This window comes from Lynx canadensis, chromosome A2, assembly GCF_007474595.2.
Source record: "Lynx canadensis isolate LIC74 chromosome A2, mLynCan4.pri.v2, whole genome shotgun sequence".
NCBI lineage: Eukaryota > Metazoa > Chordata > Mammalia > Carnivora > Felidae > Lynx > Lynx canadensis.
Genome location: NC_044304.2, coordinates 7,948,837 through 7,963,588, shown reverse-complemented (window position 1 = coordinate 7,963,588; position 14,752 = coordinate 7,948,837). Strand labels below are relative to the sequence as shown.

At 57.9% G+C, this 14,752-nt stretch overlaps 1 protein-coding gene across 1 annotated transcript in view; it reads right to left on the bottom strand.

Moving 5' to 3' along the window:
• CARM1 (coactivator associated arginine methyltransferase 1) overlaps positions 1 to 14,752 on the bottom strand; it is a 39,356-nt gene that overhangs the window by 5,700 nt on the left and 18,904 nt on the right. Inside the window, 10 exon segments of the mRNA XM_030335453.1 lie at positions 1,070 to 1,145; positions 1,330 to 1,365; positions 1,367 to 1,424; positions 3,576 to 3,753; positions 4,947 to 5,057; positions 5,911 to 6,015; positions 6,944 to 6,990; positions 6,993 to 7,049; positions 8,607 to 8,697; positions 8,699 to 8,733. Of these exon segments, the coding sequence (XP_030191313.1) occupies positions 1,070 to 1,145; positions 1,330 to 1,365; positions 1,367 to 1,424; positions 3,576 to 3,753; positions 4,947 to 5,057; positions 5,911 to 6,015; positions 6,944 to 6,990; positions 6,993 to 7,049; positions 8,607 to 8,697; positions 8,699 to 8,733 (794 nt within the window).

Genomic DNA, 14,752 nt, shown 5'->3' with positions numbered 1-14,752 from the left:
ATACATGCTGCTTACATGAGACAAACGTTAAGTAATAAGGACACAAAAAGGTTGAAAGTAGAAAGAAAAAAACATACTGTACAAAGATTAACCAAAAGAAGGCAAGAGTAGCTAAACTACTATCAGGAAAAAGAAAAAAAAAAATATTTTAGGCCAACCTGTACTACTTGAGGAAAAAAAAAGGAACCCTTTTTATAGTGATAAAAGGATCAATGCAACAGGAAGATACAACAGTCCTAAATCTGTATGCACCTAATAACACAACGCCAAAAAAACATAAAGCCAAAATTCAGAAATGGAAAAAGAAATCTACAATCAGTGATAGGAAAAGCAGATCCCAACCTCCCCCCGCCCCCCGCCCCATTTCAGTAGAGGTAGGCAAGATTTGACCAATATGATTAACTAACGTGACCTAATTCTTAATACAACATTCTTCTCAACTGATAAACATATTTTTTTCAAGTACAGAGAGAACATTAACCAAAAGAGATCACATAGTGGGCATGAAGCAACTGTCAACAAATTTCAAAGGACTGAAATCATACAGTGTATGTTCTCTGAACACAGAAAATAAACTAGTTTGCTGATTATGCTATATTTGAGAGGAAAAAAAAAGACTATATATATGTGTGTGTGTGTGTATTTGTATATGCACATTTAGATATAAAATTTCTGAGGATATATCTAAGAAATACTGTTTGCCTGTAGGCTTTAAGTTTATACTTTTACGATTTTTGAACCATGGGTCTATATATCGGTTCAAAAATCTCAATTAACATCAATCAAAATCAGTTCACCAAGAATCAATTCATCTAACAGCAGTTTGCATGTATTGCACGCTTACTGTGTGTTAAAGCACTCTACACGCATTGCCACTTTATTCCCAACAACCCCTGTGTGAGAGCTCTGTGTAGCAGCAAAAGCAAGAGCTCAGAGAGGGGCGGCGGCTTTCCTAGGGCTGCAGAGCTTGCACAAGACCTAACAGGAAAGCCCACGCCCCCCTCTTGTCACCCCAGAGGAGGGCCACGCCTAGTGCCAACTGTGATAGTGCCTTGAATGCCCCACTTACCACCACAGGCTGCCGGAAATACTCGTCCACTGCAGCGCCTCGGAGGGCTGACAGGTCCACTCCATGGAAGGATGGGCTGGGTACCTGCAGAAGCCCCCATTCCCACAGCAAGGTTACCAGTAGCAGGAGAGACAGGTGGGGCAGGCCTGCCTTCTCTCCCAGCTGGCCCTCAACCAGCCCAAGTCTTTCGGGTCCTACTGAGGATGCGGAAAAAAAAGAGAAGCGGGGCCGTCCCTGAGAAGGCAGGACACCCAGGTCACACTCACCAGAAGTTGGCCTTGGTGAACTGCTCCTGAGAGCTGTTCATCCGTGAAGGGTGCAGATGGACCGTCACCAATGGTGGGTAACATGTTTCCTGGAGTGGGGGGCAGGGAGGGGTGCTGACGTCAGGGTGGAACATCCCAAAGCGCCTGGCAGAGCTTCCAATGGCCCCATGGATCACCAAGCCCGGGACTTCCCAGCCTCTCATTCATTCATTGTGCATTCGTGCGACACACAGATATGGAGCACCGTCTCTGCCACCGGCCGAGACGAGCACTTGACGTGCACGGTCTCGTGAACTTGGCCGGCCAGCCAGGGAAGCAGGAAGGCCTGTCCTTGTGTTCCGTTACCAGGGCTGGGGGGTGGGAAGGCACCTGCCAAAGCCTCGGGGGGTAAGCAAGTGGTGCCTGGGGTGCAGCCAGGCCTCCGGGTCCCTGCTCAGCAGCCAGGCGGGGCCTCTCGAGTGCCGCTGTCCACGGACAGGTGCGCAGCCAGGGAAAGCGAAGCAGAGCACTCTGGACAGGGCGAAGGCAAGCCCTAGAACATGCCGTCCGCGCCTCAGATGAGGCTAGAGGCTGGGTGGGGGGGTTTCAGCTGAATCTCGGCCTCTGGCAAACGGGTGAGCCGCTTGGCCACCCTGGTCTGGCACGTGGGCTGACACGGGAAGGGGGGTTGGCCGCGGTCCTCCCTCCGTGTGACTCCACAAACAGACGGAGGAGTCCCAGTCAGTGGCAGAGAGGGCCAGGGCTTGGGAGGCCCCACCCCCCTGGGGTAGTCTAGGGCCCCAGGTCACCTGGCCTCCAGATGTGGGCCTCCCTCCCTCCTTCCATGCAGGAGAGGGGGGCCCATGAGGCACTGGCAGGGATCTGCCTCCTCTTCCAGCCAGAAGCCTCAGCTACAGCCACCGGGATGGGGCGGGGAGATGCCCGACTTTGGCCCGGAGGCCACACTCCCAGCCACGTGGCCAGGAGGAGACTGCCAGCCCCCAAGGGCGTTACGGGAAAGTGCCCCTGCTCCGGAGGCACCTAAACGTATGCGGCTGGAGAGAGGATTCCCTTCAATCCACTGAAGAGCGTGTTGGGATGGATGAAGACACGCAGGCCGGGGGCAGGAGGGCAGTGCGGCCGGCCCGGCCCGCAGCCTCGTCACGGGCGGGCTGCCCGCCGGAGCCTGACGCCCCCTCTGTGCTCGTGCCCCATGAGGAGGAGCCCGTTCCGCTGGGGCACCACCCCCGGCTAGCTCAGTCTATCCTACAGGACAGGAAGGGAGGAGAGGGGTCCAGGACACCAGCACCTCCCCCCCCCCCCGCCCGCACCCCGCAGGCAGCCTGGCTTCCCACACGCGCTGCCCGTAACACAGCCCCCAGCGGCGGGAGTACGGCCTGAGGCCAGTCCCTGCAGCCCAGACCCGGGGAGGCCAGAGGACCAAAGCGGGTGTTTCCCCCACAGAACCACCCATCCCCTGGCCCCCACGAGGCCTGCCAGTCCACCAGCTTCCCGTGTTCTGTCCCACGGCTGCTGCCCTGGCCAGGGTCCCCCTGTGCCACACACACCCACTACGTGCACACACCCCTTGCTTGCACAGAGATACTCAAAACACACACAACAAACCATGAACGGAAACAGAAATACCAGCAGACGTTCCAGGCCGTGCACATAACCCCAGGGACATGCGTAAGTATGAACAGCCTGCGACCCAGGTGTGCGGACAGGCAGGCACAGCGACACAGACAGGAAGGCCACAGAAGGGCAGGCCAGACAGCGGCTCCCTGACGCTCGAGAACCCCCCAGCCCACTCTCTCACACACACGAACTCCCTCCTTCGTTCTCCCTGGCTCGGCGGAGCTCGGGGGCCTGTCACGCCAGGATGAGGTCCGTGGCGCCAGGAACGAAGACGGAAGGCTGGCTCCTCGGGAAGGTGCCCAGCACAGAGTACCTTCTGCACCTGCCACAACCCCCACTCCCAGCTAGATACTGTCCCCGCGACACAGGACCTAAGACGCAGAGGCGGCCCGGAGGCTGTCCGGGGCAGGGCAGGCGGAGGTCTGGACCCGCACCCCTGCAGCCACGGCCGGCGGGGGTGGGCAAGGGACTGGGGGTAAAGGCCCGGATGCACCCGGCACCCCAGTGCTGCCAAGGCAGGCAGGCAGGGCACAGAAGCACAACGGTAACCAACTGAGCAGCAGCCAGGGGCCCTGCTGCGGGACCCCCTGTGGCAGCCACCTGCGCCCGGCAAGGACACTCACCCCCCGGCCTCAGGTATTTCTTGGCGTGGAGGTAGCTCTCGAGCATGCGCTCGTTGAAGAGCATGTAGCCCATGGGCTCCGAGATGATGATGTCCACCTGCTCGGGGAGCGAGACTTCCTCCACCTTCCCGGGGATGACCACGATGCGCTCAGTGAGGTTGTTACTCTTCACCAAGACCTGCGGGCGCGTGGGGGGGGGCGGGGGGCCCAGAGGCGTCATGGGGGTCCCCGCACCCAGCCACACCATGAGTCGTCACCAGACCCTTCCTCTCGGGGGCAGGCTTCCACCCACGCCACGGCCACCAAACCCCCGCCTCTCTCGTCAGCGTTCAGCCACAGCCACTGCCAGCCACGGCCCTGGAGTAGCTCACGGCAACCTCAGCCCTCTCGGGGCCTTTCCTGGCCGCGGCTCCCTGGTCCCCCGAGGTCACCCTCCACCCTTCGAGGACAACAGACCGATGGGAGTAGGCAGGACGAGGAGGCTTTGCTACAGCCACCAAAGCTAAACTCGGACACACCCTCCAACCCGGGGAATCCAGTGCTAAGAACGTGTCCTACCACACGTCACCAGCACACAAGAGGGGACAAGAGCGTGGGGGGTTCAGCAGAGCACGTGTTTGCACTGCAAAGACCGAAGCGGCCCGAAGGTCGATGACAGCCCAGCTGCATCTAAACGGACAACGGTCCCCGGGGCGAAGGGATGCCTGGCAGCCACTCGAGAGGGTGAGGGAGCTCTTTACGTGGGGACACGGACAGTCCCAGGCACGCGGCACGGGGGCTGGAGCACGGCAACGTGGCAGTGTGCGGTCAGAGGACGCAGGCCGGCTTTCGGAGCCCCGGGGCGGCCCTGAGAGCCCCCCGCAACAGGTCTCCCTCGCTCCAGAGTGGGGGGCCAGGCAGTTGGGAGGCGGGGTGGGGGAGGGAGGTAGCCTCGCAGTTAACCCTTCGCAGCGTTTCGGTTCTGAACCTCGTGAACGAAGGTTTCAACGCACGGAAAACGAAACGAGGAAACGACAGCATAAACGAAAGGAAAGCTTGCTGTTACCCACACTCCACAGAGGCGGGAGTGGGGCTCGGAGCGGGGCCGCGATCCCACCCTGGTCCGTGTGACCGCACAAGCTGCCCCCCGGGGGCAAGAGGCCGTCCCCCCTCTGAAGAGCTCCGAGCTGGCTCCGACCCCGTCACGGAGGGCACACACCGCCTCCCGTCCAGCAAGCCCGTCGACCCGTGGTTCCGGGAGACAAGAGACCAGAACAGAGAAGCGCTGCACCTGGGCTCCCCAGATGTGGGGGTCAAGTCTCCCAGTGGGGCCAGCTTCCCCAGGCCGGAACAGAGCTCGAGGACAAGCTGGGGTCCCCGTGGGCCGCTCACCTCTGCGTGCTGGGCCATGGTGCTGGCCTCCACCGCGTAGATCTTCCTCGCCCCGGCCTGGGCGGCGAAAAACGAGAGGATGCCAGAGCCACAGCCCACGTCCAGAACGATCTGGAGGAGGAAGGGGCAGTGAGAAGCGGACACTAGTGAAGCGAGGGTGATCCTAACGGATGTGCACGTCCCCCGGCGCTCGCTCCCCGCAGGACCCTCCCTGCCGAGCGTGCTCCGTGCCCTTTGGCCCGCATCCCAGCAACACAGGCCGGCCGCCCCCGGGGCTGGAGCACGCGGGCGCCCCTAGCTGGAGTCCGAAGGCAGCAGAGCAGGATTTCTGAAGTCTGCTAGGATGTTAAGACCATTACACGCCCTCAGGGCGGATTCAAAAGGAACGGTTTGGGCAACGATCCGTCTACGCAGGCAGCGTGGACGACTCCAGGCACGCCTATAGCTTCTCTGGGGATGAGCACTCACTAAGTGCAGCCAGGAGCCCCTCTTTCTTTTTAGTCACGAGTCTATGCTACTCGGTAACAGTAAAAAGATTTTAAAAGCGACTAAGAAAATAACCAGACAAGTGACAGTACATCCGCGTGACTTACTGGCCTGTCCCAAGACCTCTCGTTATGGGGGGGAAAGGTTTTCTGCAGGAGAATACACAGAATAAGATCCTATTTTGTAAATTCGTTAATTAATCAATTCTAGATTATATACGCCGATGCACGCATAGGGGAAAATGTGGAAAAAACCCTTACTGTTGGCTCTGGAGGTGAATGACAGAGGCTTTTCGCGCCTACTGGGTTTTCACAAAAAGTAGACTTTGCTCTTGTAATCCGAAAAAATTAAAGATGAAATCAACGAGCAAAGAAAAACCAACTAGAGACAACCGACAGAGCGCGGGGGACCTGGAGCCTGGGCAGGGGGCCCCGGGAGGGGGAGGAAAGCAGCTGCTCCCCTGGCCAGGCCCGCTCACCTTGTCCTTGAAGTCCGTGTGGTTCTGCAGGATGGCGCGCTGGTAGGTGCCTGTCCGCACGTAGTCCTGCATCATGTTCTGCTGCTGGGACAGGTAGCCGTAAAACTGGAACAGAGACACGCCAATGGCACAGGGCACGCGGCGGCACAGACGACCGTGGCCCCGGCTGGCCCTGCGACACAGGAGGGCCCACCGTGGGCGCAAACCTCCCTTGGGAGGCTGCACCCCCTCTACCGACCCAGACCCCGCTGGCAGCTGCCGGCCGCTCCGGGAAAGGGAGTGGGAAGCCTCAGGCAGCCCCCAGGAGGGTCACCGCCACCATCACCGTGGCCAACGTGTGCAGCCGGGTGCTGCCCAGACCTGGGAGCCACCCAGGAGAAGTCAAGATTTGCCACAGGAGGGGTTCTGGGATTGGGGGCCGCCTGCCCCATCTTAGGGTCCCCAACGAAGCAGAGGTGTAGAACAGACAGAACCCTAGAACTCAGAGCGCCAGGCGGGTGAGGTGCTGCGGGGTCTCTCTGTAAGACAACGGGCGATCGGGAGGCAGCGTGGCACCTGGGCAGGGGCACAGGCTTTGGCATCAGGCAGACCTGGCTTCCCATCTTGGCTCTGTTGCATAATAGCTGTGTGACTTGGAGCAAGTCACTTAACCTCTCTGAGCCTCAGTTTTCTCATCTGTAAAATGGGGACAATAATAGTACTTACCTCCTAGGGTTGTTGGGAGGGTCAATGCATCTGCAAGGTGTAAAAGCGCTCAGACCAATGCCTGTTCGGTACGTGATAACTGTGCTACTGTTACTCAAAACGCCTGTGAACCTGAGCTTCACCTGCACTCAATTCCTCCAGCAACCCTCCTAGGCAGACCCTGGCATCTCCGTTTCACAGATGAGGAAACTGAGGCCCAGCAGGCGAAGGAAACCTGCCCGAGGCTACGTGGCTAGTAAGGGGCAGAGCCAGGACGAGAACCCAGGTGGGCCTGCCCTTTGCTGCCCACCCGGTGGCGGCAGCCTGGTCGGGGGTGACGCGTACCCACCTGGAAATACTGCACGGCGGAGGACTCCTCTGTGCGCTCGCTGAAACCGACCGCTCCAGGGTGTGGCCCCGACAGGTTTTCAGGATGTTATAGAAGGAACAGAAGTCTGGAAGGGGGAGGCCAGGTCATCGGTGGGCATCTCGGGGTGGGGTTCCATCTACGTGCACACCCCGACTCTCCTAGTTTGAGCATGTGTGCTTGGTGATCTCTTTGTCCCCAAACCAGTGCTGAAATTCACGAAGAAGGGCAGCCAAACCCTGCCTCTTGGGTGGCCGGCACGAGGCCGGGATTTTGCAGTCGGGGGCGGGGAGCGTGTGTGTGCTCTGAGCGGCCGGTGGGGCCGAAGAGCCCGGCCGAAGCCTCTCGGGAGGACACGCGCCCGCTGAGCCAGGGTCAAACCTCACAGACTGGCCCGAGCCCAGGAACCGCAAGCACCCCTACAGGGTCTGTGTGGGGCCGACTGGGAGGGTGTGGGCGGCTACCCAGCAGTAAATGTATTTAACAACCTGAACTATACACGTAAAAATGGTTAAGAGGGTAAATTTTGTCATGCGTATTTTAACCCAGTGCCTTAAAAGTAGAGCAGATTTCTAAGGCAAGCTCTTAAAAAATTAAAATCTGCAGTTTGGGAAGCTGAAAAGTCCTGGAGGCGGATGGGGGCGACAACGGTGGGAGCTCGCGCGGTGCCCCCGGGCTCTACGCCCAGAAAGGGTTAAGACGTTAAATGTCTGTTATGTGTACTTTACCTCCATTTAAAAAACTGCTGGAATTAAAAGGGAAAAAAGCCAACTATAAATATTCATGGAGTCGGAAAAGACTAGATTGACACCAGCTCCCACTGCTCACCCCTGGGGTGGTGTTTTAAACACTTCGGGTGATTTACGTAAGTAAAGAAAGAAATGGGGCGTAAGACTGCCTCCTGCGGTGGAGGGGGTCAGTCACCTGGCTCCTTCCACCCCATCCGGCTTCCTCTTCCACCGGGGGCACCGGGACTGCTGCGGGGGTGGGGTGGGGGCTGGCGGCAGAGGGCGGGCAGCTTCTCCACCTCGACTCTCCCACCCCGGCCACCAGGATCACCGACATCACCTGCGGTGACCAGGCCTGGCTGCTGCTGCACCAGTAAGCGGTCTCCAGCCCCAGGCGCCCCACCACCTCGGCTGTTGACCTCCACCTGAGCCACCAGCAGTCGCCTGGGGCTCTAAAAACCCTCCTCGGGAACCGGAAACCGCCTGCATCCACTTGGATCCCGGAGCAGGTCCGCACAGAACCCTCCCGTGGCTTCGCTCCGCGCTCGGAACAGAGCTCTGCCTGCCTCGGCTTCCGTCTCGCTCCCATCCTCCGCTGCCCCCAGACTCGCCCCCAGGCTCCACCAGGAGACCTGGGGTGCACCCAGGCCAGGTGGTCAGGACAGGCCTCTTGCAGGAAGGGAGGTAAGAGCTGAGCCCAGGAGGACCCCAATGATTCGGCAAGGGAAGGTCTGGGGAGGAGCGTTCCAGGCAGAGAGAATGTCCTCTTCCCGCGACGTATCTCCGCATGGGAATAATTTCTGCTGGCTCCCTGGGACAGATGGATGGGCCGTGACCGAACAGGGCTCCTGGTCCCCCGCCAGCCACGGCTGACGGATCTTCCGGCCGTGTGCCGCCAGGACGGAAGGGACACGTACCATTGGGAGTGGCGAACTGGATGAGGACGCTGTTGCAGCCCAGGGTGATTATGAAGGACTGCTTGCCCACACGGCTGCACTCTGTCTCTCGGGGACACCGAGCACTTAAACACACACACATCTTCGTCTGCAAGAGGAGAGAGGGCAGCATGAGCCAAAGGGTCCCGGGGCCGGCCGAGCAAGGCTCCCCGGGGGCCTAAAGTTTGTTCGAGTCATGTCCCCGCCACCGCCACCCCGCTCCTCACAGCCCCCAGGTTCTTCTGAGGCTCCATAAAACCCGCCCCGGGCCCACTGCCCGCGTGGGCCCCGCCTGCCCAGCCCACGCTGAGGAAGAGGGGACGGCCGATCGGGCGGCAGTGACACAGGACAAAGCACTGTCGAGTGGAGAGGACCGCTGTCCACAGAGCGACCGAGGCCGAGCGTAGGGGTGGGGGGAGGGCCCAGGCGCCGTGGGGCCGAGCAAGACACCGGGCCCGGGGGCACCTCTGCCAGGACCTTCCCTCACGGAGCGCCTCCTGGTGCCCAGGCCCCCGCTCACCCAATGGACGCTGAGGTGGGAAGAGGGCCGAGAGCAGGGCCACTCTGGCAGGGTCGGGGGGCTACGGGAACCCAGCTGAGCGCGTCTGGCATTGATTCGCCAATGCCCCCGTCACACGGGGGAGATCACCGGCTCTCCCAGCTGGCAGGGGCGGTGGGAGCCAAGCCAAGAATGCCCGGGGGCGCCTCTGCTTGAGCCTGAGCCCTTCCCTCTTGGAATTCGGGCGGCGCAGTGAGTCTAAGCGGGGCCCCGGGAGCCGGACGGCCCGGGTTCGTGTCCCACACGCACCACTCGGTGTGTGATTCGTGCGGTCACTTAGCCTCTCTGAGCCTCGGTTTTCTCATCGCCTAATGGGGCTGACGGTGGGGCAGGCACAGGGCCCGGCACACGGCGAGCACGGCATCCACGAGCAGCCACTAATTACTGTTACCAGGGCTCGTTCCTTCGCCTTCAAACGGTGAAACTTTGCGTCACCAGAAACAGGCCGAACCGACACGCCCGGGAGGCCCTGGTGTGGTGCGGCGGGCACAGACACGGCATCTGTGTAGCATTCTCGGCACAAGTGTCCACCCTGGTCCTCTTGCGCGGCTCCAGACCGTGGGGGTAGTCGGCGAGACAGCACGCCTGCTCTCCTCCTCAAAGCGGCAATGCCAGGAAAGAGGCGAATTTCGGGGAGCCTTTCCAGAACGAGGGTCACCAAAAACATGTGACCCCAATGCCCACCGGTGCCCCAACTGGAGCCTAATGAAACCTTTCACAAGCTGTTAGGGACCATTGGGAAACTGAGTGTGGACCGCGGGTTGTGACAAGGTTAGATGACAAACGTGTGACGACAGCATGTGGGTCCGCAGAATAACGCCCTCATTCTTCTAAGAAACGGAAGTACTAAGTGAATTCTTGTCACATCTGCAACTTGCCTTAGAGTAGCTCATCAAATAGACAACTACAAACCACACGTACAGAGAGCAGCCCGAGTACCAATGTGGCCAAGTGTCCCCGTCGCCCAGAAAGCCAAAACCATCTTGAAAAAGAGCAAAGTGGGGCGCCTGGGTGGCGCAGTCGGTTAAGCGTCCGACTTCAGCCAGGTCACGATCTCGCGGTCCGTGAGTTCGAGCCCCGCGTCAGGCTCTGGGCTGATGGCTCAGAGCCTGGAGCCTGTTTCCGATTCTGTGGTCTCCCTCTCTCTCTGCCCCTCCCCAATTCATGCTCTGTCTCTCTCTGTCCCAAAAATAAATAAAAACGTTGAAAAAATTTTTTTTAAAAAGAAAAAGAGCAAAGTGGAAAGACTCACCCTCCCCAATCTCAAACCTACTTTGAAGGTACGTAATCAACATGGATTGTACTGGCAAAGGAGAGACCAACGCAATAGAATCAGAGTCAAATTAAAACCTTATGTTTATAATCAACTGACTTCTTTCATTTTTCTCAGCAATCTCTATACCCAACGTGGGGCTCAAACTCATGACCCCGGGTTTAAGAGTCACATGCTCTTCCGATTGAGAGAGCCAGGCATCCCCGTCTTTCAACAAGGGTGCAAAGAGCTTCAATGGGGGGGAAGATGGTCTCCTCAGCAAATGGTACAGGGACAGGTGGATGTTCACAGCGCAACAGAATGAAGCTGGATCCCTACCTCACACCACATATGAAGCCTGACCTGAGTACAAGAGCTAAAAACTGTAAAACTCCTGGAAGGAAACAGAGGGGTAAATTCTTCCTGAACTTGGATTTGGCCAAAAAGATTCCTCATGGTGACATCAAAAGCAAGAGTATCAAGAGGAAAACTAGATACACTGAACTTCATGAGAATTGAAAACTTTTGTGAATCGGGGCGCCTGGGTGGCACAGTCGGTTAAGCATCCGACTTCAGCCAGGTCACGATCTCGCGGTCCGTGAGTTCGAGCCCCGCGTCAGGCTCTGGGCTGATGGCTCGGAGCCTGGAGCCTGTTTCCGATTCTGTGTCTCCCTCTCTCTCTGCCCCTCCCCCGTTCATGCTCTGTCTCTCTCTGTCCCAAAAATAAATAAACGTTGAAAAAAAAAATTAAAAAAAAAAAGAAAACTTTTGTGAATCATAGGACACTATCAAGAAAGTGAAGGGGCGTCCGGGTGGCTATCAGTTAAGCGTCTGACTTGGGCTTGGGTCGTGATCTCACAGTCTGTGAGTTCATGCCCTGCGTCGGGCTCTGGGCTGACAGCTCGCAGCCTGGAGCCTGCCTCGGATTCCATGTCTCCCTCTCTTTCTGCGCAAACCACCACCCCCCCCCACCGCCCCATCGCTCGCACTCTCTCTCTCTCAAAAATAAATAAGCATGAGAAAAATAAAAAAGTGAAGATGACCTAGAGAACGGGAGAAACGATGCACAAATCATATACCTGAAAAGAACTCAGTGTCCAGAACATATAAGAATTCATTCAGCGAAAAGGTAAACAACCCAATTAAAAAATGGGCAAAGGACCTGAACAGACACTTCTCCGGAGAAGATATAGGACTGGCTAACAAGCACATGCAAATCAAACCACAGGGAGACACCGCTTCACACCCACTAGGACGGCTAGAACTTTAAACAGGGGAAAATTACAAGTGTTGGCAAGGATGTGGAAAAATTGGAACCCTCACACCCTGGGAGGCATGTGGGGGCATGAAACTATGAAACAACTCAGCTGCCAGGGAACAGGGTCTGGTGGTTCTTCTTTCAAATGTTAAACATCAAATTACCATTTGACTCAGCAACCCCACTCTTGGGGATGTACGCAAAAGAACGGAAAGAAACAGTCAGATAAATACCTGTATGCAAATATTCAAAGTGGGACGATTTGCAAGAACCCGAAAGTAGAAGCAATTCAGATGTCCGTCCACTGACAGACGGACACACAAAACGTGGCAGGTCCACGGGATGAACTGTTATTCTTCCATAAAAAGGAATGAAGTCCTGGGGCGCCTGGCTGGCTCAGTCAGGAGAGCAACTCTTGATCTGGGGTCGTGGGTTCGAGCCCCACGTTGAGTGTAGAGAGTACTAAAAATAATAAATAGAGGTGCCTGGGTGGCTCAGTTGGTTGAGCGACCGACTTCGGCTCAGGTCATGATCTCGCGGTTTGTGAGTTCGAGCCGCGTCGGGCTCTGTGCTGACATCTCGGAGCCTGGAGCCTGCCTCGGACTCTGTGTCTCCCCCTCTCTCTACCCCTCCCCTGCTCACGCTCTGTGTCTCTCTGTCTCTCAATAATAAACGTTAAAAATAAATAAATAAACTTAAAAAAAATGAAGTCCTGACACGCACTACAACGTGGATGAACTTGAGAAACGTTATGCCGAGTGAAAGAAGCCAGACACAAAAGGTCACACACAAGTGATTCCGTGTATATGAAACATTCAGAATCAATTAATCCACCGAGGCAGAAAGCAGACTGGTGGCTGTCGGGGGCTCGGGGGAGGGAGCCTGGGGAGTGACCACTTAATAGATTCAAGGTTTCCTTTTGGTGTGATGAAATGTTTTGGAACCAGACAGAGGTGGTAGTCACACAATTACGAATGTACTAAATGCCCCTGAATTGTACACCTTTTTTTTTTTTTTTTTTTTACTTATTTTGAGACAGAGAGAGAGAGCGTGCACATGCACGAGTGGCGGGGAGGGGAGAGAAAGAGAAGAGAGAGAAGCCCAAGCAGGCTCCACGCTGTTAGCACAGAGCCCTGATGTGGGGCTCGAACTCATGAACCCTGAGACCATGACCTGAGCCCAAAACCAAGAGGTCGGACCCGGACCCTTAACTGACTGAGCCACCCAGGCATCCCTAAAGCGGTTTTGTTTTATATCATGTGAACTTTATCTCCGTAGAAAAAGAAAAACCTTTTCAATGCGTGGATGCAGATATGAAGGGCCTATGGGTGTTCACCAGCTCTCTTGTTCTCACCCTGTGTACTCTGAGCGTGGACCCACGTCCTGGAGGCCTCCTGGGGCACAGCCCGTGTTCTGCCAGACGGCCTCACACCTCCAGAGCCGGGGGCCACCCTCCTGACCACAGGCGGGAGAGAAGATCGTACTGCAGGCCGCCGCCCAGACAGGTGGCTCCCAGGTCTGGCTGCAAGTGGGTCCCAGGAAGGGACCCTGGCACGGTGCCGTCACCCATGTCCCTCCTGGGGCGGGAGATAAGGCCAATCTGCCAGCCGCACCAGGTAACAGCAAGCATACCAAGGAGGGCCTCTGTTTACCGAGCAGCCTGGCAACCCGACCAGCTGCCCCAGGCACCCCTGCAACCTGGCGCCCGGCAGGCAACCACGAGACCTGTGGCCAAGGGAGCCCGGGCTGAGGCGGCCCGACCTGTCCCATCACGGCAGAGGCAACCACAGCCCGTGGAGCCAGTCTTTTCTGACAGCCCGTCCCACAGGCCAGTCCCTGGCACACAGGAGGGAGGTGTTCAGTAAATATTTGACAAATCAAAAAAAAAAAAAAGCTGGATCATATTCTTCCGTGTATTTAAAAGACTCAGAAACCCCAGCTCTTGGGAGGCCCTGCAGGACCCGTACCCCTCATTCACCAGTGGACCAGCTCCTGGCCTTTGCGCGCCCCTTTCCCCCTTTGCCCACTCTCCCCTCCTCTCACTAGGATGATGGGCCCCCAGGACACGGGTGTGCGCTCAGCGGGCCGCCCACGTGGGGCTCTGGCTTCCTCACTGCCCAGGTCGCACGTGCCCATGGAGCTGAGAATGCACACCGTGCCTCCTGGCCGGCTCCACGGTAGTAGGGGGTGGCCCTGGAACTTCTCCCCCCTCCCTCCCCCCCCCCCCAGCCAAAGGAAAGAGGTCCAGGGCCTGGACCCAGCAGTGGCGATTAGGTGCCCCCGCCCCGCCCACACACACAAGGAGTGGCTGCGTCCACCAGGAAACCGCCTGCTAGGCTTGTCTCTCTCTTTCCTCTCAAGTCACCCCTTGATCCAGCCATCACCGGGTGAGCCATGGCAGAGACAGGAGCGACTCTGCGCGGTGCCTCCAGAAAGCAACCCAGAGTGCCAATCTGCCCTCGTCACATCGGCCAGCGGATTCAGGGGCTGTGTGCACACGGCCGAGAGAGGTGGGGGACAGGAAGCGGGCTGGGGCTTAGCAGGCTGCCGTGATGATTTAAGTGGCGGTGACCACGGAGAGGGCTGCTGGCCGGGAGGCTGTGCTGGGTTCCTGCCGATCGAGGTCAGAGCCGGGGTTTCATCCCTGCAGTAATACGATCAGGTGGCGGAGCTGGGAACAGGCCCCCTCACTGGGCCGTCTTCTCCAGAAAAGCTTTCTCAAGGCAGAGTCCACACGCGGGAGTGTGCAGGAAAGCAAGCCGGACTCGGGAGCATTAATCGTGCCACGAACGTGTCTGCCCTGCTCCTGGACCCGGCCTAGCGCCGCGGACTGACCTCCTACCTGCTGCAGGATGTCCAGCCGAGGCTCTGGAGCCAGGGGCTGAGGGGCCAGAATACCCAAGGACAAGCACAGGGCAGGCGTGCTCAGGGTGTGCCGGAGGGAGCCCCGGGATAGGAAGCCTGCTCCCTACCCCATCTTGCTCCCCAGGAAGGAAGGCCCCCGTAAATCCAGGTCACAAATTCCGAGTTCCCATGGGGAGCCAGGCCCGGCGCCTGCC